Source organism: Stenella coeruleoalba (genome assembly GCF_951394435.1).
Source record: "Stenella coeruleoalba genome assembly, chromosome: X".
In the NCBI taxonomy this organism is placed as follows: domain Eukaryota; kingdom Metazoa; phylum Chordata; class Mammalia; order Artiodactyla; family Delphinidae; genus Stenella; species Stenella coeruleoalba.
The window spans coordinates 28,117,638-28,135,102 of NC_137152.1; the positions used below are offsets into that span (position 1 = coordinate 28,117,638).

Here is a 17,465-nt window from a genome sequence, read left to right on the forward strand (position 1 = left end):
TACCTCTACTGTCTTGATCAAATCCTACTGTTCCCCTAAACTTGTTTGTTCATCTCTGAGGTGGGATTAAAAACATTCTGCACTATTAGCCTCAGGAGATTGTGGTTGTCATAATGTGATAATATATATGAAAGCGTGTTGAGAACTCTGAAGTATAATGGAAGAGTGCAGTGATGTGCTCGTTGCTGTCCTTACTGTATATCTTCATTGGTTATGTCTTTCAGTAGTTAAAATGAAGTTATTTGATCAGATGCCTCTGTAGGCAGCAGGGCTGGGACCAGGGTTGTGCAAGTGACAGAGAGTGCTTCCTTATGTTTATGCTCTAGGCATCTTTCTCGCCCCATGTCAGTATGGGCCCTGGTAGGCAGCCCCAAGGATTATAGATAGAAAATATCTTCCTGAACCTTGATGAGCCAGCTTTTGTGTGTTTTCTCCAGTGCTTTCCTGGGTACTCTGGTTCTTTCCCAACCTTCACAAAAGATACCAATCTCTGAAAGTTTAGAAATTTTTAAAAAATGACTAAATAAAAAAAACTGGTCAAAGTTCTGGGACTAATCCATACCACGTCCTAACTCCAAGTCAGCTGTCAACAGCACCTTCCAGAGTGACTCATCATGGTTTGATCCTCACTTTCTCCAAGCTTCAAGTGAATTTGGAGAATGTTGTGATGATTGGATTTCATCATGGCCATATGGTGAAGAAAGCTGCACTGAGACAGGGCAACATATTACTTCTTGTTTTCATTCTTCCTTTTCACAATGGTCATCAGGTTATTAGCAGGGAGATCATTCGGTGCTTGCTTTAAAAGGCGCCCCACCAAGTATTTGTTTAAATGGTCAGGTAATTAATAGAGTTCTTGCTAAAGGACAGGGCATGGTACTGTAATCTGCAAAGATGGGCATGTTTCCAACCTGGAGATGAGATAAGGGAAGTGCTTCAAAAGAAATACTACTTTTACAAACACATGGAAGTGTGTAATAGCAGCATTTTGACTGTGTTAAGCACTTTTAAAACATCCTTAAAATCCTGAATCTCAAAGAATCTGTCCTTTACACTCTAAGCTTTACTTAGTTTGTCTGATTATACTTGTTAATTGCTGAAAAAAAGGGTGCTTAGTGAAAAAAAAGGTGCTTCTGTGGGCTCTTTTTTTCCTTTTCTGGCAGTGTACAATGGAGTTTTTAGTAGATTTGGCAAAGATTCTCACAAACATAGCTCAATGTGTCATACAAAGGGACAGCAGAGGAAAATATCACAAAGACATGGCACTAGCCTCATTAATTAAGGAGCCATGAAAACAAAGAACACAGCTGGGAAACCATACAGTGTAGATGAAAAATTAAAATGAAATTGAGGTGAATTTCTTTTAGTATTCTTTGATACTGGATGAAGAAATTATTTATAAATATGTTAGAGGAATCATTCTTTTATTTATGTGATATGAAAAAATTCATAAACAAATTCTTACAAATTGTGTCCGTGGTATGTGGCATTGAAATCCCATTTACTATATAGGGATTTAGTATTTAGCTAGAATTTAGTATTTAGGACTTTTATGAATATATAATTATTTTGATATTAACAAGTATCTGTAGAGCATTTCATAACTCGTACATATTTCTCCTTCATTATCTTATTTGAGTTGTAAGAGAACCCTATAATGTAAATAGGTATTATTACCTTCATTTTATATATTATAAAACTGAGGGTCATGAGAGAAAGTCTTATCTAAAGTCCACAGTTTATAAATGAAGAGTCAGAAGACAAACGTGGGTTTCCTTATGTCATATCCAGTTTTTATTTTCTTCCAACAAATTGTATTCTGAACACCCTAGTCATCAGCAGTGTATAAAGTTGATTAAAAACTTAGGAGCTATCTGATGCTGTGAAAGGTATGGAAGAAAATATTTTCTTAGAACTACGATGATATTCATATGTTTCTCACAGCATGGGGGGAGTGGGCAGATAGGAAAAGAGAAATGGCTCAGTGTTCATCAACATTTATGGTAACAGCTAAAACACGTGTGTCAGATAGTAGAGTGCCTCAAATATCAAAATCCTCTGAGCAGGGCTTCCCTGGTGGCGCAGTGGTTGAGAGTCTGCCTGCCGATGCAGGGGACACGGGCTCGTTCCCCAGTCCAGGAAGGTCCCACATGCCGTGGGGCGGCTGGGCCCGTGAGCCATGGCCACTGAGCCTGTGCTCTGCAACGGGAGAGGCCACAACAGTGAGAGGCCCGTGTACTGCAAAAAAAAAAAAAAAAAAAAAATCCTCTGAGCAGCGGTGGTCCGTGGCTGCAGTAATTCAAAGGCAGCAGCAGTAATTGGCAGTCACCAAGCTAGATAACAGGATAATTCAACTCAGAAGCTTGCTGTACACAGCCCACAGTGGCAGGTGCCCAAAGTAAGGGGCCTAAGACACCACTTCTGTGGTGAAAGTCAACCTTCTTGATTGATAGGTTTTTATATTTGTGGTTCTTCATAACACAAAGAATAAAATACAGCATGGAATACCAGAACAGCATGTAGACGACAAGGGGAGATGCTGTTACAAAAAAACAATAGCATGTATAAATAAAACTATGTGTAAGATTTTAGTAGAGAATTAGCATTTTCACAAAGAAGAGAATGTAAGGATTTTGCAAATATGTATATATAGGCTTACCAAATATCATGTACATAATACTAGAGAGTATATATCAATAATCATCTTCAGATGGAAAGTAAAACTTTATCCTACCTTCTCATCCCCGCCCCTACCCCTACCCTCCCTGCCCCGAATAACTGGTACATTCACGATAAAATGACAAAAGTCTCAGTATTCCACAAAGCAATTTCTTGGGAGATGTCTTGCTAAAAAATTTGGGGGTTGTTGTTTTTGTTACAATGTTTGAGTAGAATTTGACTTTGAATCACACCTATTTTCCATCTGATTTTTTTCTGTCAGAACACACTTTCTGCATATTTTAAGTGCTATAGCAGCAATTTATGGTATTTATTACTCTAATATGCAGTTATGATGGCTAATTTCACTGTCTTTACCTTAATAACAAAGCTTCTGGAAGAAATTCATCATGTTTCCTCAATAATAGCAAACCACAAGATGTTCCTACTCGTCTTTTACAAAATAGGAATAATATTTAGCCATGAATCTTCAAACTGATTAATTTTGCTTTGTTGTGTAGAAAACAATATCTGGGATAGCTGAATGATAGCAGGCAGACAGGTCTTATTTGTGAAGAATAATTAACATAAAAATATAAAAGATACCTTAGCATTTTTTCTGTTTCTCCTCTTTCAGTATTTAATCTTTGGAGATAGCTTTTACCTAGCCTAGTAGGTAACCCTAGGTCTATAAATTCTTAATCTGCAAAGTCAGTTTCCATCTTCATTTTCCATGCTTAATGGTAACATGCCCTTGATGTCCTAGTATACATGAATATATTGTTGTGCTGTAGAGAAACAGAGACAGTGCTACCAGTTACACTCTTTTTATTATTATTAAAACATAGCAGCATCATTCCTTTGGGTCACTGGATGTACTTGGCTCCTTTAGTTCAAAGAACCCAAACATGTCCCCTCCACTTATTAAGACTTAATGGAAGGAAAGATGGTTTATAGCTACCACAGTAAATTTCTAAGCTCTTTGAGTCACTGGTGAACTACTGTTCAGTTGAGGCCAATCCTAAACTTTCATTCTGAGCATACAGCTCCATGTTTTCAAACAGGGAATGAGTGAGTGTTCAAACTGACAAGCCTTGTAAAGTGACTGTCTCGTAATGTAGTGCCGAATTTTATTTGACAGCTCCCAGTTTACAGTTCAAGTGAAGGCACACATTTAAAGACAGTTATTTCATTTTCTGGCCTATATTAAATCTCAGAGTCTTTCTATTATGGTAGCATATTCATGCCTCTGCAGTTCAGATGATGTCACCAATTTATCGTAAACCCTTGTCTAGCTTCATAATTTTATAACAGTAAAACAAATCTGCTTGGGGTTGACAACAGCCATTATTTTTTCCTGGCAAGTTTTTTCCATCAGAAAAAAAATGAGCTTACTATTTAAGGGTCAGGCTGCTTTTTTTTTTTTTTTAAACTCATTATAGTGCTTGATGCTTTTTGTCTTTGATGGAATCCTCTTTGCCTTTTACCTATTCAAGAAGAAAATAACTTTGGTACGTAAGTTTAGAATGGTTTCTCAACCTTAGCACTATTGACATTTTTTTTAAAAAATTGAGGCAAAACACATAATGTAGGCAAAACAATTCACATAACATAGAATTGACCATTTTAAAGTGTGCAGTTTAGTGGCATTTGTACAGTCACAGTGTTGTACAACTATCTTGTACCAAAACATTTCCATCACCTCCAAGGGAGACCCTCTACCCATTAAACAGTCTCTGTTTCTCCCTTCCCAGGCCCTGGCAACCTGTGATCTGATTTCTAGCTCTATGGATTTACCTATCCTGGATATTTCATTTAAATGGAATAATACAATATGTGCCCTTTTGTTGTGTCTGGCTTTTTTCACGTAGCATAATGGTTTTTAGGTTTATCCATGTTGTATTAGTACCTTATTCCTTTTTATGGCTGAATAATATCCCATTGTGTGAATATACTACAATGTGATTAGTCATTCATCAGTTGGTGGACGTTTGTGTTGTTTCCACCCTTTGGCTATTCTAAATAGTGCTACCGTGAACCTCGATGTACAAGTTTTTGTTTGAGTATCTGTTCTCAGTTCTTTGGGGCATACATGTAGGAGTGACTATTGACATTTGGGGCCAGGTCAGTCTTTGTTGTGGGGCATCTCCCCACTACATGCCAGTGGCACCTACCCCCCAAGTTGTGAGAATCAAAAATGTATCCAGACACTGCCAAATGTTCCCTGGGGTGCGATATCTCCCAAGATTGAAAACCACTGATTTAGAATAAAGGGAAGGAAATCTTTAGAGATAAGCCATAATTAACATATTATGATTTTCATAGAAGTAATTCCGGTCTAAAGGAGAGCACTAGAGTTGGCCCTCTGTGTCTGCAGGTATCCACAGGTTCCACATACATGGATTCAACCAACCATGGATCAAAAATATTGGAAAAAAGTAAAAATTCCAGAAAGTTCAAAAAAGTGAAACTTGAATTTGCTGCATGCCTGCAACTATTTACATAGAATTTACATTGTTTCCAACTATTTATGTATCACATTGTATTAGTTATTGTAAGTAATGTAGAGATGATTTATAGTATATGAGAGGATGTGCATAGGTTATATGCAAATACTATGCCATTTCACATAAGGGACTTGAGCATCTGCAGAATCTGGTATCCATAGGGGGTTCTGGAATGAATCCCCCATGGCTACCGAGGGACAAATGCATATGGTTGTCAACAGAAATAATCAATAAACTGATCTATGATAGGAATAGAAAGAAGTTTTATTTGAGCCAAACTAAGAACTGTAGCCCAGTAGACAGCAGCTCAGGTAACTCTGAGGAACTAGTCTGAAGAAGCATGGTTTTCAGCACAGTTTTATATCTTGTCAGAACAAAGAACATCAAAGAAGTCAGGGATCCATTCCTTCAAGATTTCAAAACAACAGCCACAACAAATCAGCATATACACAGGGACTCAGTATGGCCTTGGCACCTGGGAAGGGAGTCTTATCACTGAAAGCATACCAGCATTGGCGACCCAGGAAGGGAGGCATTTCACCTTTATTTTTAACGTGGACATTTTTTACTTCTGGCCAGTGCACCCTTTTCTTTAAGGATTAAGGCAGCTGTACAATGCATGTTTGATAGGCCACAAACAGGCTGTTTTAGTTAGCATAAACTTCGAGTTAAATCATATATAAGCCAGAATGACTTTCCCATACCGCAGTATGTGAAATTTTCTTCCATTATGGTTCTAGAAACCAAGGTACAGTCCTGGTCCTATAATCAAGCAGCTGTGTCCTTGGATAAGTCACTTAACCTCTGGATTTCAGTGTAAAATGAAGGGATTGAGATGGATCAGTGGTTTCCAGTGTTGCTCAGTGAAGCGCCAGGTTTTCTAAAGGGGTCCCTGAGGAGCCACTATGAGAGAAGGGGAGGAAAAGAGAGCTCCTGGTATGTAGTACCTCCCCTTCAGACAGAGCAAGCGAAAGTTTGAACTCTATCATTTCTAGAGCAAATTCACATATAAATAACAATGATTTCACCAGCGAAAAGTCATTTCTGAAATCCATGTGCTAATTAACAAAGGCACTAATTTGTCAATGAGACGCCATTTCTGAAATCCACCGTGCTCTGCTGTTTGTGCACAGAAGAGAAAGATAGCTGAATACTATCTTTGAATGCTGTCTGAACAACCACCTCTGAAATGTGGCTTTTTGATTAAATGTAGTATGTGTTCTATTAGGACAACTATTCACTCCTAACATCTATTCACTCCTTACCTCTAGATTACAGCTAACTATCACATAGATAATACCATACTGTCTATGTTGACAGATTGTGAAGCATTGATTATAACATAGAGCTATGTATTTAAAACTATATTTCACATTTGCTGAGTCTCTCTACATGCCTTTCCCCCCATTTAAATGGTGATTGTTATAGTTGTTTCTATTTTCTTCCATATGGGACAGAACTGTAATCAGTGTAAATCAGATCCATAAGCTAAAAACAAAGTTTTATGGTCGTGACAACTATAAACTCTAAGACTAATGATATTCTTGTTGATAACAGTTGAGGCACTAGTGATAAGAGAAATACCTATCTTTGGAATTCCCGTGTTTTCATGATTCCACCTGATCGTGTGCTTAATTTTGTGCAAATTAGACCATTTTCTAATTCCATGTTTGTTTCCTGTGGGTAAGGCACAGCCCCTAGTCTATAAATATCATGTGTTAGAGTACCATACCATACATTTAAACCAGTTATTGCAATTGCTATTAACTTGATTGCTGTCATCCTTATTTCATTAAGAATTCTTTTTGATAAGGCGTTATGAATTGTAAAACTCCTTCAAAGAAAATTTGGCCTTTTACCTTCCTTTATGGGAGAATCTATTAGATCTTTTCTCTGTATCTCATTATTCCTTACAAAGCGTAAAATTGTTAGACAAGAGACATCTGAATATTTGATGTAAAATTTACCTTTTAAGAAAACCATATTGAGTTAGCAAGACCCAGTCGGCAGGGGGGAACCATATTTGTTTTGTTTTAAAAAAATATTGGCTTTATAGACGTACATTACCTGTTTTGTCTTCTCTCTCATAGAAATCCATTTCTGGCATTTTCTCCACAGTTATTCCAGGAAACCTGCCTGTTATCATCTGGCGTTTCATTGCATACCTCCGGTAGCACAAAGATATCTTTTTTTAAAGTTTTAGTTCGTGATCATAACCACTACATTGTCCTTAAGAAGCAGGTTCAGGATATTAAAGATATTAATTACTTCTTCTCTCAAACCCTGAGACTCCCCACTCTAACTAGCTCAGTCCTGTAACTTCACATTATTTTTCAAATATCTCAGTCCTTGAGTGGGTTTCAGCTTCCTAATTCCTGTGAATACATATACTACATGCCATTCTAACTAAGCTGTAAGTTTGTGACAACCTGTTTGGGCACATGAGCACCACTGTACAACAAATTCTGAATTATAAACCTACCTGCTATGAAAAAATTAACCTTTAATTTCCACAAATAGGTTACAGTGGTGAAATACAATTGGGAAATAATCTGATTTTTCCACCTCCCTAACTAATAGGAAGATAATCCAAATAGGATCTTTTTATTTTGCATAATATTGGTTTTTAGGAGGTGAAATGTCACTTTAGAATTCTAGTGAGACTTTGTTTTTCTAGGGAAAGTTATATCCATCAGTCTGATAAGAAATGCCTATTTAATACCCATTTCAGCAGGAAAAAAACCTTGAAGGCATCGTATGCACGCACAACTGAGTAAATGATGGTATCAAAATGGCTTAGAAGCAAGAAAACAAAGAATTATGAGTATGACACTTCATAAGATTTTCTTTTATAGTATATAAATCTGAGCACAGGATTTAGTGCGCTTCTTGTTGATTTTTGCTTCTTGTTTGTTTGTTTTTTTTGGTTGGTTTGTGGGATGGTGGTTGCTTGGCTGAAAAATAGTGTGTTCATATCCCCAAAGAATTTGGATGTGATACACTACTCCCACTTAACAAAAATCTTTCCAAGTATAGAACTTCACAGTTACAACTCAAAGGACCTAAGAAATCATATACATATAACACCTTAGGTTCACAAATTAGGAGACAGGCCCAGATAAATTAAGCAACAAGTGCAGAATCATGCAGCCAGGTTAGTGCCAGAGCTGGACAGGAATCCGCATACCTGACTACAAATTCGGGACCTTTTCACCCTACCATACTCTTCTCTTTGCCTGCAGTTTCATTTGTTTCAATAAAGGGTTAGTGAAAGTGGTGAACGGATATTGGCTTTCTCAGACTTCAGCAAGATAGCCTCAAAAGGCAGTTTTCATATGACTAACAAAAGGCTCAAATAAGTGGATAGCTTAGCATCTTATGCAGTCTTTTATGAGAAATTCACAACTAAACAAGATATCAGAGATTTATTCAGAAAAGAAACAGCTTTCTGGTTAGCATGTGGACTCATTATAGTTTCAGTCTGTGGCACACCAACATTTACACAGCACTGTCTAGGAATGAAGTTTCCACTTGAATAAATACATTTTGCAGACTGCTCATGCTCACCTTTTTTAATTGTTAAAAAAAAACTTTTTAAAAACTATTTTTATGGAAATAGTTCTAAAATAGATCATATACCTTACTGCCTTCTTAAACAATATCGTGAACATCATGTGGTCCTTTCTTGGTGAGTCAGGTTCACCATCATAAACATAATCATTGATGCCTACAGCTTTGGGAGCTGTTAGTGTGAGCAGGGTTAGGACCTACTCAGTAACCCTCAAAGGGCCTTCTGTCTGTCTTTCCTCTTGTCTTCAGATTCATCAGCTTTCACTTCTTGTTGCTGTCAGTGTGTTGATCTAGTTCAGCCCACCCCTAGTCCCTTCTACTTCTCAGCTTTAATGTGCAATGAGGCTTTCAAGTCTTATAGCCAGGCTCGTGGATGAGGGTTGAGTAAATTGATCCTTGATTAGTCTAAGGGAGCTGAGGCTCCCCTGTAGGTAAAACATAAGATAAGTTATAATGCATGACCTTGGTCATCTTTTGTTTCTAAGTTTATGAGACTGGATTTATTTGAGTGACTTCTACATAAATAATGTCTTACTGTCCTTAATATCCACAGTGATTATGTCAAATATTGAATAGCTACCTGAACTATCAAATAACCCAAGTATCAATGGAAAATAATTTATTTAGTATATTTTGTTATAGCTACTCATTCATGATTCACTGAACATATATATCTGTCATGTGTATGATTCTCATTTCTTAATCTGTCCTTCTTAAGAGCTTCTTTGTGATCTATTATTAAAATTCTCATGATGATAGACTATCAGCATACATTTAATCAAAGTTGAAGTTAATAAAAGTAAACATATAAGGTATGGTAAAGGATACTTGCTTATGAGTTTCTTACAAAATCAAGTCCTTCTAAATAAGGACCAGAGATAGTCCTTAATTTACATTCTGAAGAACTTCTGAAATTTTTAAATCTCATGATATCCTCAAAATATTTATGACTCATCAAAGTAGGCACTACTCAACATTAGCTAATTGAAAGGCCCTATGAGACTCTCATAAGGCTTTAATAATGTCTAAAGGTATGGTGCAGCAGGAGAAAGATGGCTCCTAAGGCCATTTTTAGTCACACAGGGCATGCTTTTTCTTCTAATTGTGAACAGTCGAGATACATGCAAGATAACCTTGGACTCAGGGAAGCCAAGGCACATGTTTACTGAGAATCTTTGATACCCAATGGTCATACAGATGAAATTAGGCTGCATACCATCAGTGCAAACCATCAATCTATACATTTTCAATAAACAGTGTAGACAAGCTAGTACAGAGTGCCCCCAAGGGCTTTAAACAGCACTTTATAAAGCTAGTACATTTCATCCCAATCTTGACCAAGGGGACGAAACTTCTAGGCATCCCTGGAGTTAAACATACAGACTGACTGAAAGCTAACCCTATCCTTTATCATTTATTCTTTATTTTCTAAGTGTATTTTTTTTATCATCTTGGTAAATCTCTTGTTTTTCCTTTAATGGAGTAACTGCCACCATGACAGCTGTCATGGTGACAGCAAATCACACTCTTGTTTATTGAGCTCCATTTTTTGCCAAGCTCTGAGCAAAGCACTTTATGTCCATTACCTCATTTATAACTATGACGTCGGTGCTGTTATTCCAATTTTATGGATGAGGAAGGGAAGTGTAGGGTTTTTGCTTTCCTCACATAGCTGTTTGCTTTAACAACTTTTTCTTACTGTCTAAATGCATAACTGATGTGTACCATTTAACAAGCTTGGAATACCAATGAGATCACATTTGTTACTCAGATTAAATAGCCACAGCCCCTGGAAATATGAGAATGTCTGTCTTCCTTCCCTGACCAACCCTATTCCCATGGGAAATTGAAGAACTCTAGGGTTGCACCTTAGGTCTAGAGGAGTACGCCCTGGGAGGAGCAATCAAGATGGCGGAGTAGTAGGACATGAAGCTCACCCTCTCCCACAAACAGAGGAGTATGCCCTGCCTCCTGCACTGAAGAAAGATAATGGAATGCTAGGTGCATTTGTAGGAAGTTCCCATTCTCTCTTGATCTTCATGTTCTTGCTATTGTTGCCGGCGTATAGTCTTACATTAAAACCAGGGCACTCAAACCAGGCTTTCTGGTACCCAGGACAATTCCAAGGACAGTAGAGGAGTCACTTTGTGAACTGTGGCATAGGTTGCCTTTGCTTGGCTGGTAGTAATTACCAGCAGTGCCAGGAAAAGAGTAGGGCACCTTTCTACCCAGCATTTCACTCACCTGTGCTTGCTCCATAACACAGGAGGCCCGATTGCCCGGTGTTCCGGCTACCTAGTGACCCTGTTGTTTCATTTTCATCTCCCTGGCCTCTTTCCCAGGCAAGCTCACAGAACCAGAGTGGCTAATTGAGGGAGACCTTAGGATAACCTACAATTGAAGGGTTTGACTGGATGGGGGGGAACTGTACTGTATTCTTTTCCTGCTAGCTCTTATCAGGGCCACAGTAACCCATGTGACAGGTTTCAGTAACTGTAAACTTTCAAAAGGGATTTCAGTTTCCTTCGTCAGAGAAGGAACTTCCTAGCCCATTCAAGCATGGTGTGTCAGATGTATTTGGGAGAGCAGTGGCAGGACTCCATCAGCCTCTAGAACCCCTAGGTCAGAGGTTCCCAAACTTTCTGAGTTTAAGGTGCCCTTAGTTATTGCAGGGACTTTTTCACAGCAGCCGTAGGCCAAAAGAAATGCCTAATAGTTCCATTTATTAAGTAATTAGGTCCAAACAACTTAATAGGTATTTATATCCTGACAGCTTGGTAACCATTTGAAAAAATAATACAGACATACCTCCTTTTTTTTTTTTTTTTGCGGTACGCGGGCCTCTCACTGTTGTGGCCTGTCCCGTCGCAGAGCACAGGCTCCAGATGCACAGGCTCAGCGGCCATGGCTCACGGGCCCAGCCGCTCTGTGGCATGTGGGATCTTCCCGGACTGGGGCACGAACCCGCGTCCCCTGCATCGGCAGGCAGACTTTGAACCACTGCGTCACCAGGGAAGCCCGAGGCATACCTCCTTTTATTGCACTTTGCAAATATTGTGTTTTTTTACAAATTGAAGGTTTGTGGCAACCCTGTGTTGTCAGGTAATAGCATTTTTAGCAATAAAGTATTTTCTAATTAAGGTATGCACATTGCTTTTTAAAGGTATAATGCTATTGCATACTTAATAGTCTATAGTATAGTGTAAACGTAACTTTTATAAATGCACTAGGAAACCAAAAAAACTCATGTGACTTGCTTTGTTTCGATATTTCTATCTTAAAATAGCCATGCAGTTACTAATTGGATGTGTGTACCTGTTGGGCACCGCACTTCTCAAACCTCACTTCTTGTCAAACACAGCACTATTTTTTTAAAAAATCATAGCTGAAAATCCAGTTTCACAAAGGAAAGGAATGTAGAACTATCTAATAATGAAACTGTGAATTACCTTGAGCTCATAGTTTGTGTGGTATCCAACAGATGTTAAGTATCAATGCATTTCTCCAAAACTGTAAAATATCCTGCACATTCTTCATGAATTCACTGCAGCACCCTGGAGAGCCAAGGTGCTAGTTCCTTGCCAAGCCAAAAAGCATCTGGCTGTGCCCTCTTCCCACAACAGTAGTTGTCCAGCTACTCTCCCTCTACATAAGTATTACGGCAAATCAATGGTTCTTTCAGAACAAAAAAAGACGTGCTCCAAGCGGAGCCCAAACAGAAGTACTGTACAAATTTCAAAAGGTAGTTTCTCTTGCAAAAGGATATTCAAATGCTGTCTCACTAGAAACTTTGCAGTAAATGTATTGATTTCATAATCATATATTAAGTTTGCGATGCTGCCTCATAATTAGAGGCATGGTCCATGGCTTCCCAGCTTCTAGTCATTCAGATATCAAGTTTCTCCCATTCTGCCTTTTCCTTTATTCCACGCTTATTGAATCATGTACTGTACCAAGGTCTTTACTAGGTATTATGAAAGACAGATGTTGGATCAAAATATTAATAATACATGGGCCCTGCCCTCAAGTCTTGAGGGGGAACCAGATAGGCATACCAAAAATTATAATAAAATTACAATATAGTTAATTGCTATAATTGAAGTATACGTAAATACTGAGAGTCTATAGCAGCTCTGTCTAACGAAGTGGGGAGTACAATCTGGGGAAAGTTTTTAGAGGATTTTACATCTGAATGGAATAGGAGTTTGCTAGGTAGAGGAAATATTAGGTACAGAATTATGGAGGCATAAAAAGAACCTATATGAAGGATGGTAAGATTTGGTTTGACTGAGGAATAAGGTACATGATGGGTGTAGTGGCCAAAGAGATCACCCATATTTCACATCTGTCCCTTTCTTTCCCTTCCTATTGCCACCATGCTAATGCATGATCTCATTATTTCTTAACCTGGTCTGTTGTAAGTAGCCTTTTTCCTGCCTTTATCCGTCCATTTTCTCTTCATCCTACCCCCAAATCTGTTGTACTTATACATTTTTCTAGGTTATTCTCCATGAAGTATCGGTTTAAACTCTTGAATGCTGTCGAATAGTTTAAATATCTTAGCCTAACATTAAATGCCTCCATGACATGGCTATCAGGCCCCTTTCCGGTTTCATCTCCCTCTCTCCCTCTTTTGAATCGTGTACTCTGGCCCTACTGACCAGCTCATATTCCTCATTTATGGCCATAGGTTTATTCGATTTCAGGCCCTCACTCACTATTTTGTCTTCCTAGGATGTCTTTCCTCACCATCTTTGCATGCCCCAATCCTGCCAATTTTTAAAAGGCCAGCCCAAATATACTTTTTACTTGCCCTTCTCCAGGTTCCTCTCCCATCCCGAAACACACTTACCCAGTAGAAGTACGCCTGCCTGCTGACCTCAAAGAGCATCTACCTTGTTCATCTTGTGTTAGAGCTGTTTTTGTATCTCTTTTATCTTCATTATCTCTTGCACTGAAGAACCTTGAGGTCAAAGGCAGTCTCCTACTCATCTTTGTGACTTGTCATGATCTCATTGTACATAGTCTGTGTTCAGTAAATACGTCCTAAAGAAGGAATTTTGTTCACTTAAAAGAAAAATGTAAACATTTGCAACTTTAAATAATGACTGTTTCAATGAATCCAGACCCAAGATTAGAGAACTGATTAGATAAGTGGAGTAGAGATTTTCCATGTGGGCTGTTAATTTTCAGGCCTTACCATCTGCTGTTTTTCAGCAAATGTACGGACATGATTTTGCCTAGATAAAGATTTTTGGCATTAAAATGTCAGTTTTAGTATGCTGCAATGCATTAAAAATATGTAACATGACTACATATTTCGGTTTAAGGCAGTAATTTAGAGAGTTACTTGAGAAGCTATCTTATTTCATTTATCTTTATTCTTTTGAGGAGAAAGCATGGGTGAGAGCTATTTATTTTGAAATTATGAAAAAGTAGTTACGTTTTTTGAATTAATATACTTATTTTGTGGTCGTTTATGTGTTTATCAGACTTAGAGTTTAAATATTTTCTTTAGTAAGGGTGTTTCCTAACTGAATCTAAAGAAACAGCTTAGGTTTTTCTTTATGTCCTTTAATGAGAAAAGAACATGTTTGATTAATACCTTAGTGTTGTGTTCTCAAAGTAAATTTACAGTCTGTATACTTGCCACATCATGTAATCTCTGATGAAGGCATACACATGATTCTGGACAGCCGTGGGGTAACTCACACCTTTTTTTTTTTTTTTTTTTTTTTTGGCGGTACATGGGCCTCTCACTGTTGTGGCCTCTCCTGTTGCGGAGCACAGGCTCCGGACGCGCAGGCTCAGTGGCCATGGCTCACGGGCCCAGCCGCTCCGCGACATGTGGGATCTTCCCCGGACCGGGGCACGAACCCGCGTCCCCTGCATCGGCAGGCGGACTCTCAACCACTGCGCCACCAGGGAAGCCCAGCTCACACATTTTGATGAGAAGGAGGTAGAGGGAAGTAATCAACTTTAGTTTCAAACATTAAGTCCAAACACAAGGCCTAGCATTGTGGAAACTGCCCAGTGTTTTAGGAAGAAATAGTCTGATCTTAACCTATAGGTCCAAGCTGCCACCTTTCTCTTTATTTTGTTTACACATAGAAAGAGTCCCAATTCTGGTATCACCCATGAGATTTCCAAATTACCTTGATGAGGAACAGCAAATACTCTGCCACAACTTCCTATTCCCTAATATATGGCAAATGGAACTAATCTGTAACAATATCTTTCCTACTGGTCAGACTCTTACTCTAGGTGGTATCTTCTAATTGAGCACATTTGGCAGGTGAGATAAAATCTACTTGCCAGCTTATTCCATCTAGAGTTCTCTGTATTATATCATGTTGCCTCCCAGTACAAGAAAATACACAGAAGGTGTTTGTGGAATGCTCTTGGTAATTTGATTCGGCTGGAATAAGAAGGGCTGTGTCTTGCTATATTACCTTATAGTTGCTTGACCTTCTGAATTAGCCTGCTTTCTGGTTTCAAGAGTTAGCTGCTTTCCTTCACCCCTTTATGGAGATAGTGTATATAACATTTTCTCTTAGGAGAATTTAGGTTTCTTTTTTCCTCTTAAAAGCTTAAAATACATTATTACTGATTGGTTTATTTTCAAGAAAACTGTCCCAAAAGCCAAAGATGTGTTAGACTTTATTGACATATCTGTTGTGTTTAGAAACAAGGAAGCCAATAGCCCTGATCAGTTTTTTACTTGTTAGACCACACTGAGTGTAGAATACAATATTTCATGAGGTAAAGACGGTACGGAGACTCCTATCTATTTTATATGACCAACAGATGAAGGAACTAGACATGTTTATCCTAGAAAAGAGAAGCCTCGAGAGAAATCAGTTACTGTCTTCATGAATTAGTTGGCCTATTATATGGAAGAGAATTGTTTGTCATGGCATAAATAAAACCAATGGCTAGGAAGTTGTTAATTCAGTGAAATGTTCCTTGAAAAAGGGCTCCACAGTCAAATAAATATGACACATGCCTGTGTCATGTTCGTTTTCTGGAGATTTAAAATATATATTAAGTGCATATTAAGGGTCCTGAAAAGTCATGCAGTAAAAGATCTTTTTTAAATTTGTTAATCCCCCCTGCGAACATGGCGCTGCAAGTGGCGCGGAGCGTGCGGGCCGCGGTCTGCAGCCTGCGCGCCATCTCTGCGCCCAACGCGCCCTGCCCGCCGCGGCCCTGGGGACTGCGGGCGGGCGCCGTCCGGGCGCTGCGCACCGGTCCCGTTCTGCTGTCGGGTCGTAAATTCACAGACAAACATGAATGGGTAACAACAGAAAACGGTGTTGGAACAGTGGGAATCAGCAATTTTGCACAGGAAGCTTTGGGAGATGTTGTTTACTGTAGTCTGCCTGAAGTTGGGACAAAATTGAACAAACAAGAGGAATTTGGTGCTTTGGAAAGTGTGAAAGCTGCTAGTGAACTCTATTCTCCTCTATCAGGAGAAGTAACTGAAATTAATGAAGCTCTAGCAGAAAATCCAGGACTTGTCAACAAATCTTGTTATGAAGATGGTTGGCTGATCAAGATGACACTCAGTAACCCTTCAGAACTAGATGAACTAATGAGTGAAGAAGCATATGAGAAATACATAAAATCTATTGAGGAGTGAAAATGGAACCCCTAAATAAACTAGTTTGAAACAACTTAATCTAGTATAGTTGTCTTAAATTAGTGGTGGATAGATTTTTAAAAAGCAACTTTTAGCAAAAGAAACTACTTTCAACAATGTTGCCTGAAGAAAATACCCCTTAACTTCCTAATGATTTCACATAAACATTATGCATCTTTTTCACAACAGCCTGTGATTTTTAGGCTAGTCTCCAGTTATAATACTCAGAATTCCTGAAATTATCTGTGGTAAAACTAGTTATAAAAATTATGTAATTCAAGGATAACATTGTTATCTTAACCTTACATAATATTGTAACTTGCTTACAGCCATCCCTGGATTTGGGTCAAAATACTCAATGAACTTGCCATTGGAAATAAATGACAGTGGAGAAAAGTTTGTTAGTTGTATAGTGTCCAGTGAAGAACATTACTATCTTAATTTTGCAATATACTGTGTTTGCTGGTGCTATTTTTATACAGTGAAGCAACAGCCTTGCAGGAAAATAAGAAACAGTTTAATAATAAAATATTCAACTTCTTAAAAAAAAAAAAAAAAATTTGTTAATCCCAGCATTCCATAAACACCTTCCTCAGAACTAGTTTTCTAAGGAGCTCCCATTTGAGTAGTGGTTTCAAACTGTGGGAGTGGGACCAGCAGCACCAGTGTTACCTGGGATCTTACTAGAAATGCAGCTTCTTGGCCCTACCCGAGACCTATGGAATCAGAGACTCTGGGAGGTCGGCCCAGCAATATGTGTGATAAGTCCAGCATGGGCTTCTGATGCTGCTAAACTGTGAAAACCACTGATAGAAAATTCTACTATTACTCTCCCACTCAATAGCATCCTTTTATTTTTTTATTTTTTAAGATTTCTTCTAATGATATTTTATGACTGTGTGATTAATTTTTATCGATGGGTACCCTTCTGAAGTACAGAAGGAAGGAAACACTTATGGAAGGCCTACTGTAGTTTTCAATGTAGCCATCTAATTGGTATCAATTTGGATACTTTAAAGAATCCTAAGTAATGAATCCGTATCTTCTATGACGTGAAATACACATTTCTAAAATGAGGTAAACCTTAA

General features: G+C 38.3%; 2 protein-coding genes across 4 annotated transcripts in view; both read left to right on the forward strand.

Moving 5' to 3' along the window:
* The window catches only part of PRRG1 (proline rich and Gla domain 1), a 255,606-nt gene that overhangs the window by 192,466 nt on the left and 45,675 nt on the right, over window positions 1-17,465 (forward strand). The window lies entirely within an intron of this gene.
* On the forward strand, window positions 15,826-17,366 carry LOC307180129 (glycine cleavage system H protein, mitochondrial). The gene has a single exon (XM_079910264.1). The coding sequence runs from the start codon at window positions 15,856-15,858 to the stop codon at window positions 16,375-16,377; it is 522 nt and encodes a 173-aa protein (XP_079766390.1). The 5' UTR covers window positions 15,826-15,855; the 3' UTR covers window positions 16,378-17,366.

Excerpts from the sequence above, each read along its gene's own strand:
- LOC307180129 (XM_079910264.1), top strand. The coding sequence starts at position 15,856 with ATGGCGCTGCAAGTGGCGCGGAGCGTGCGGGCCGCGGTCTGCAGCCTG.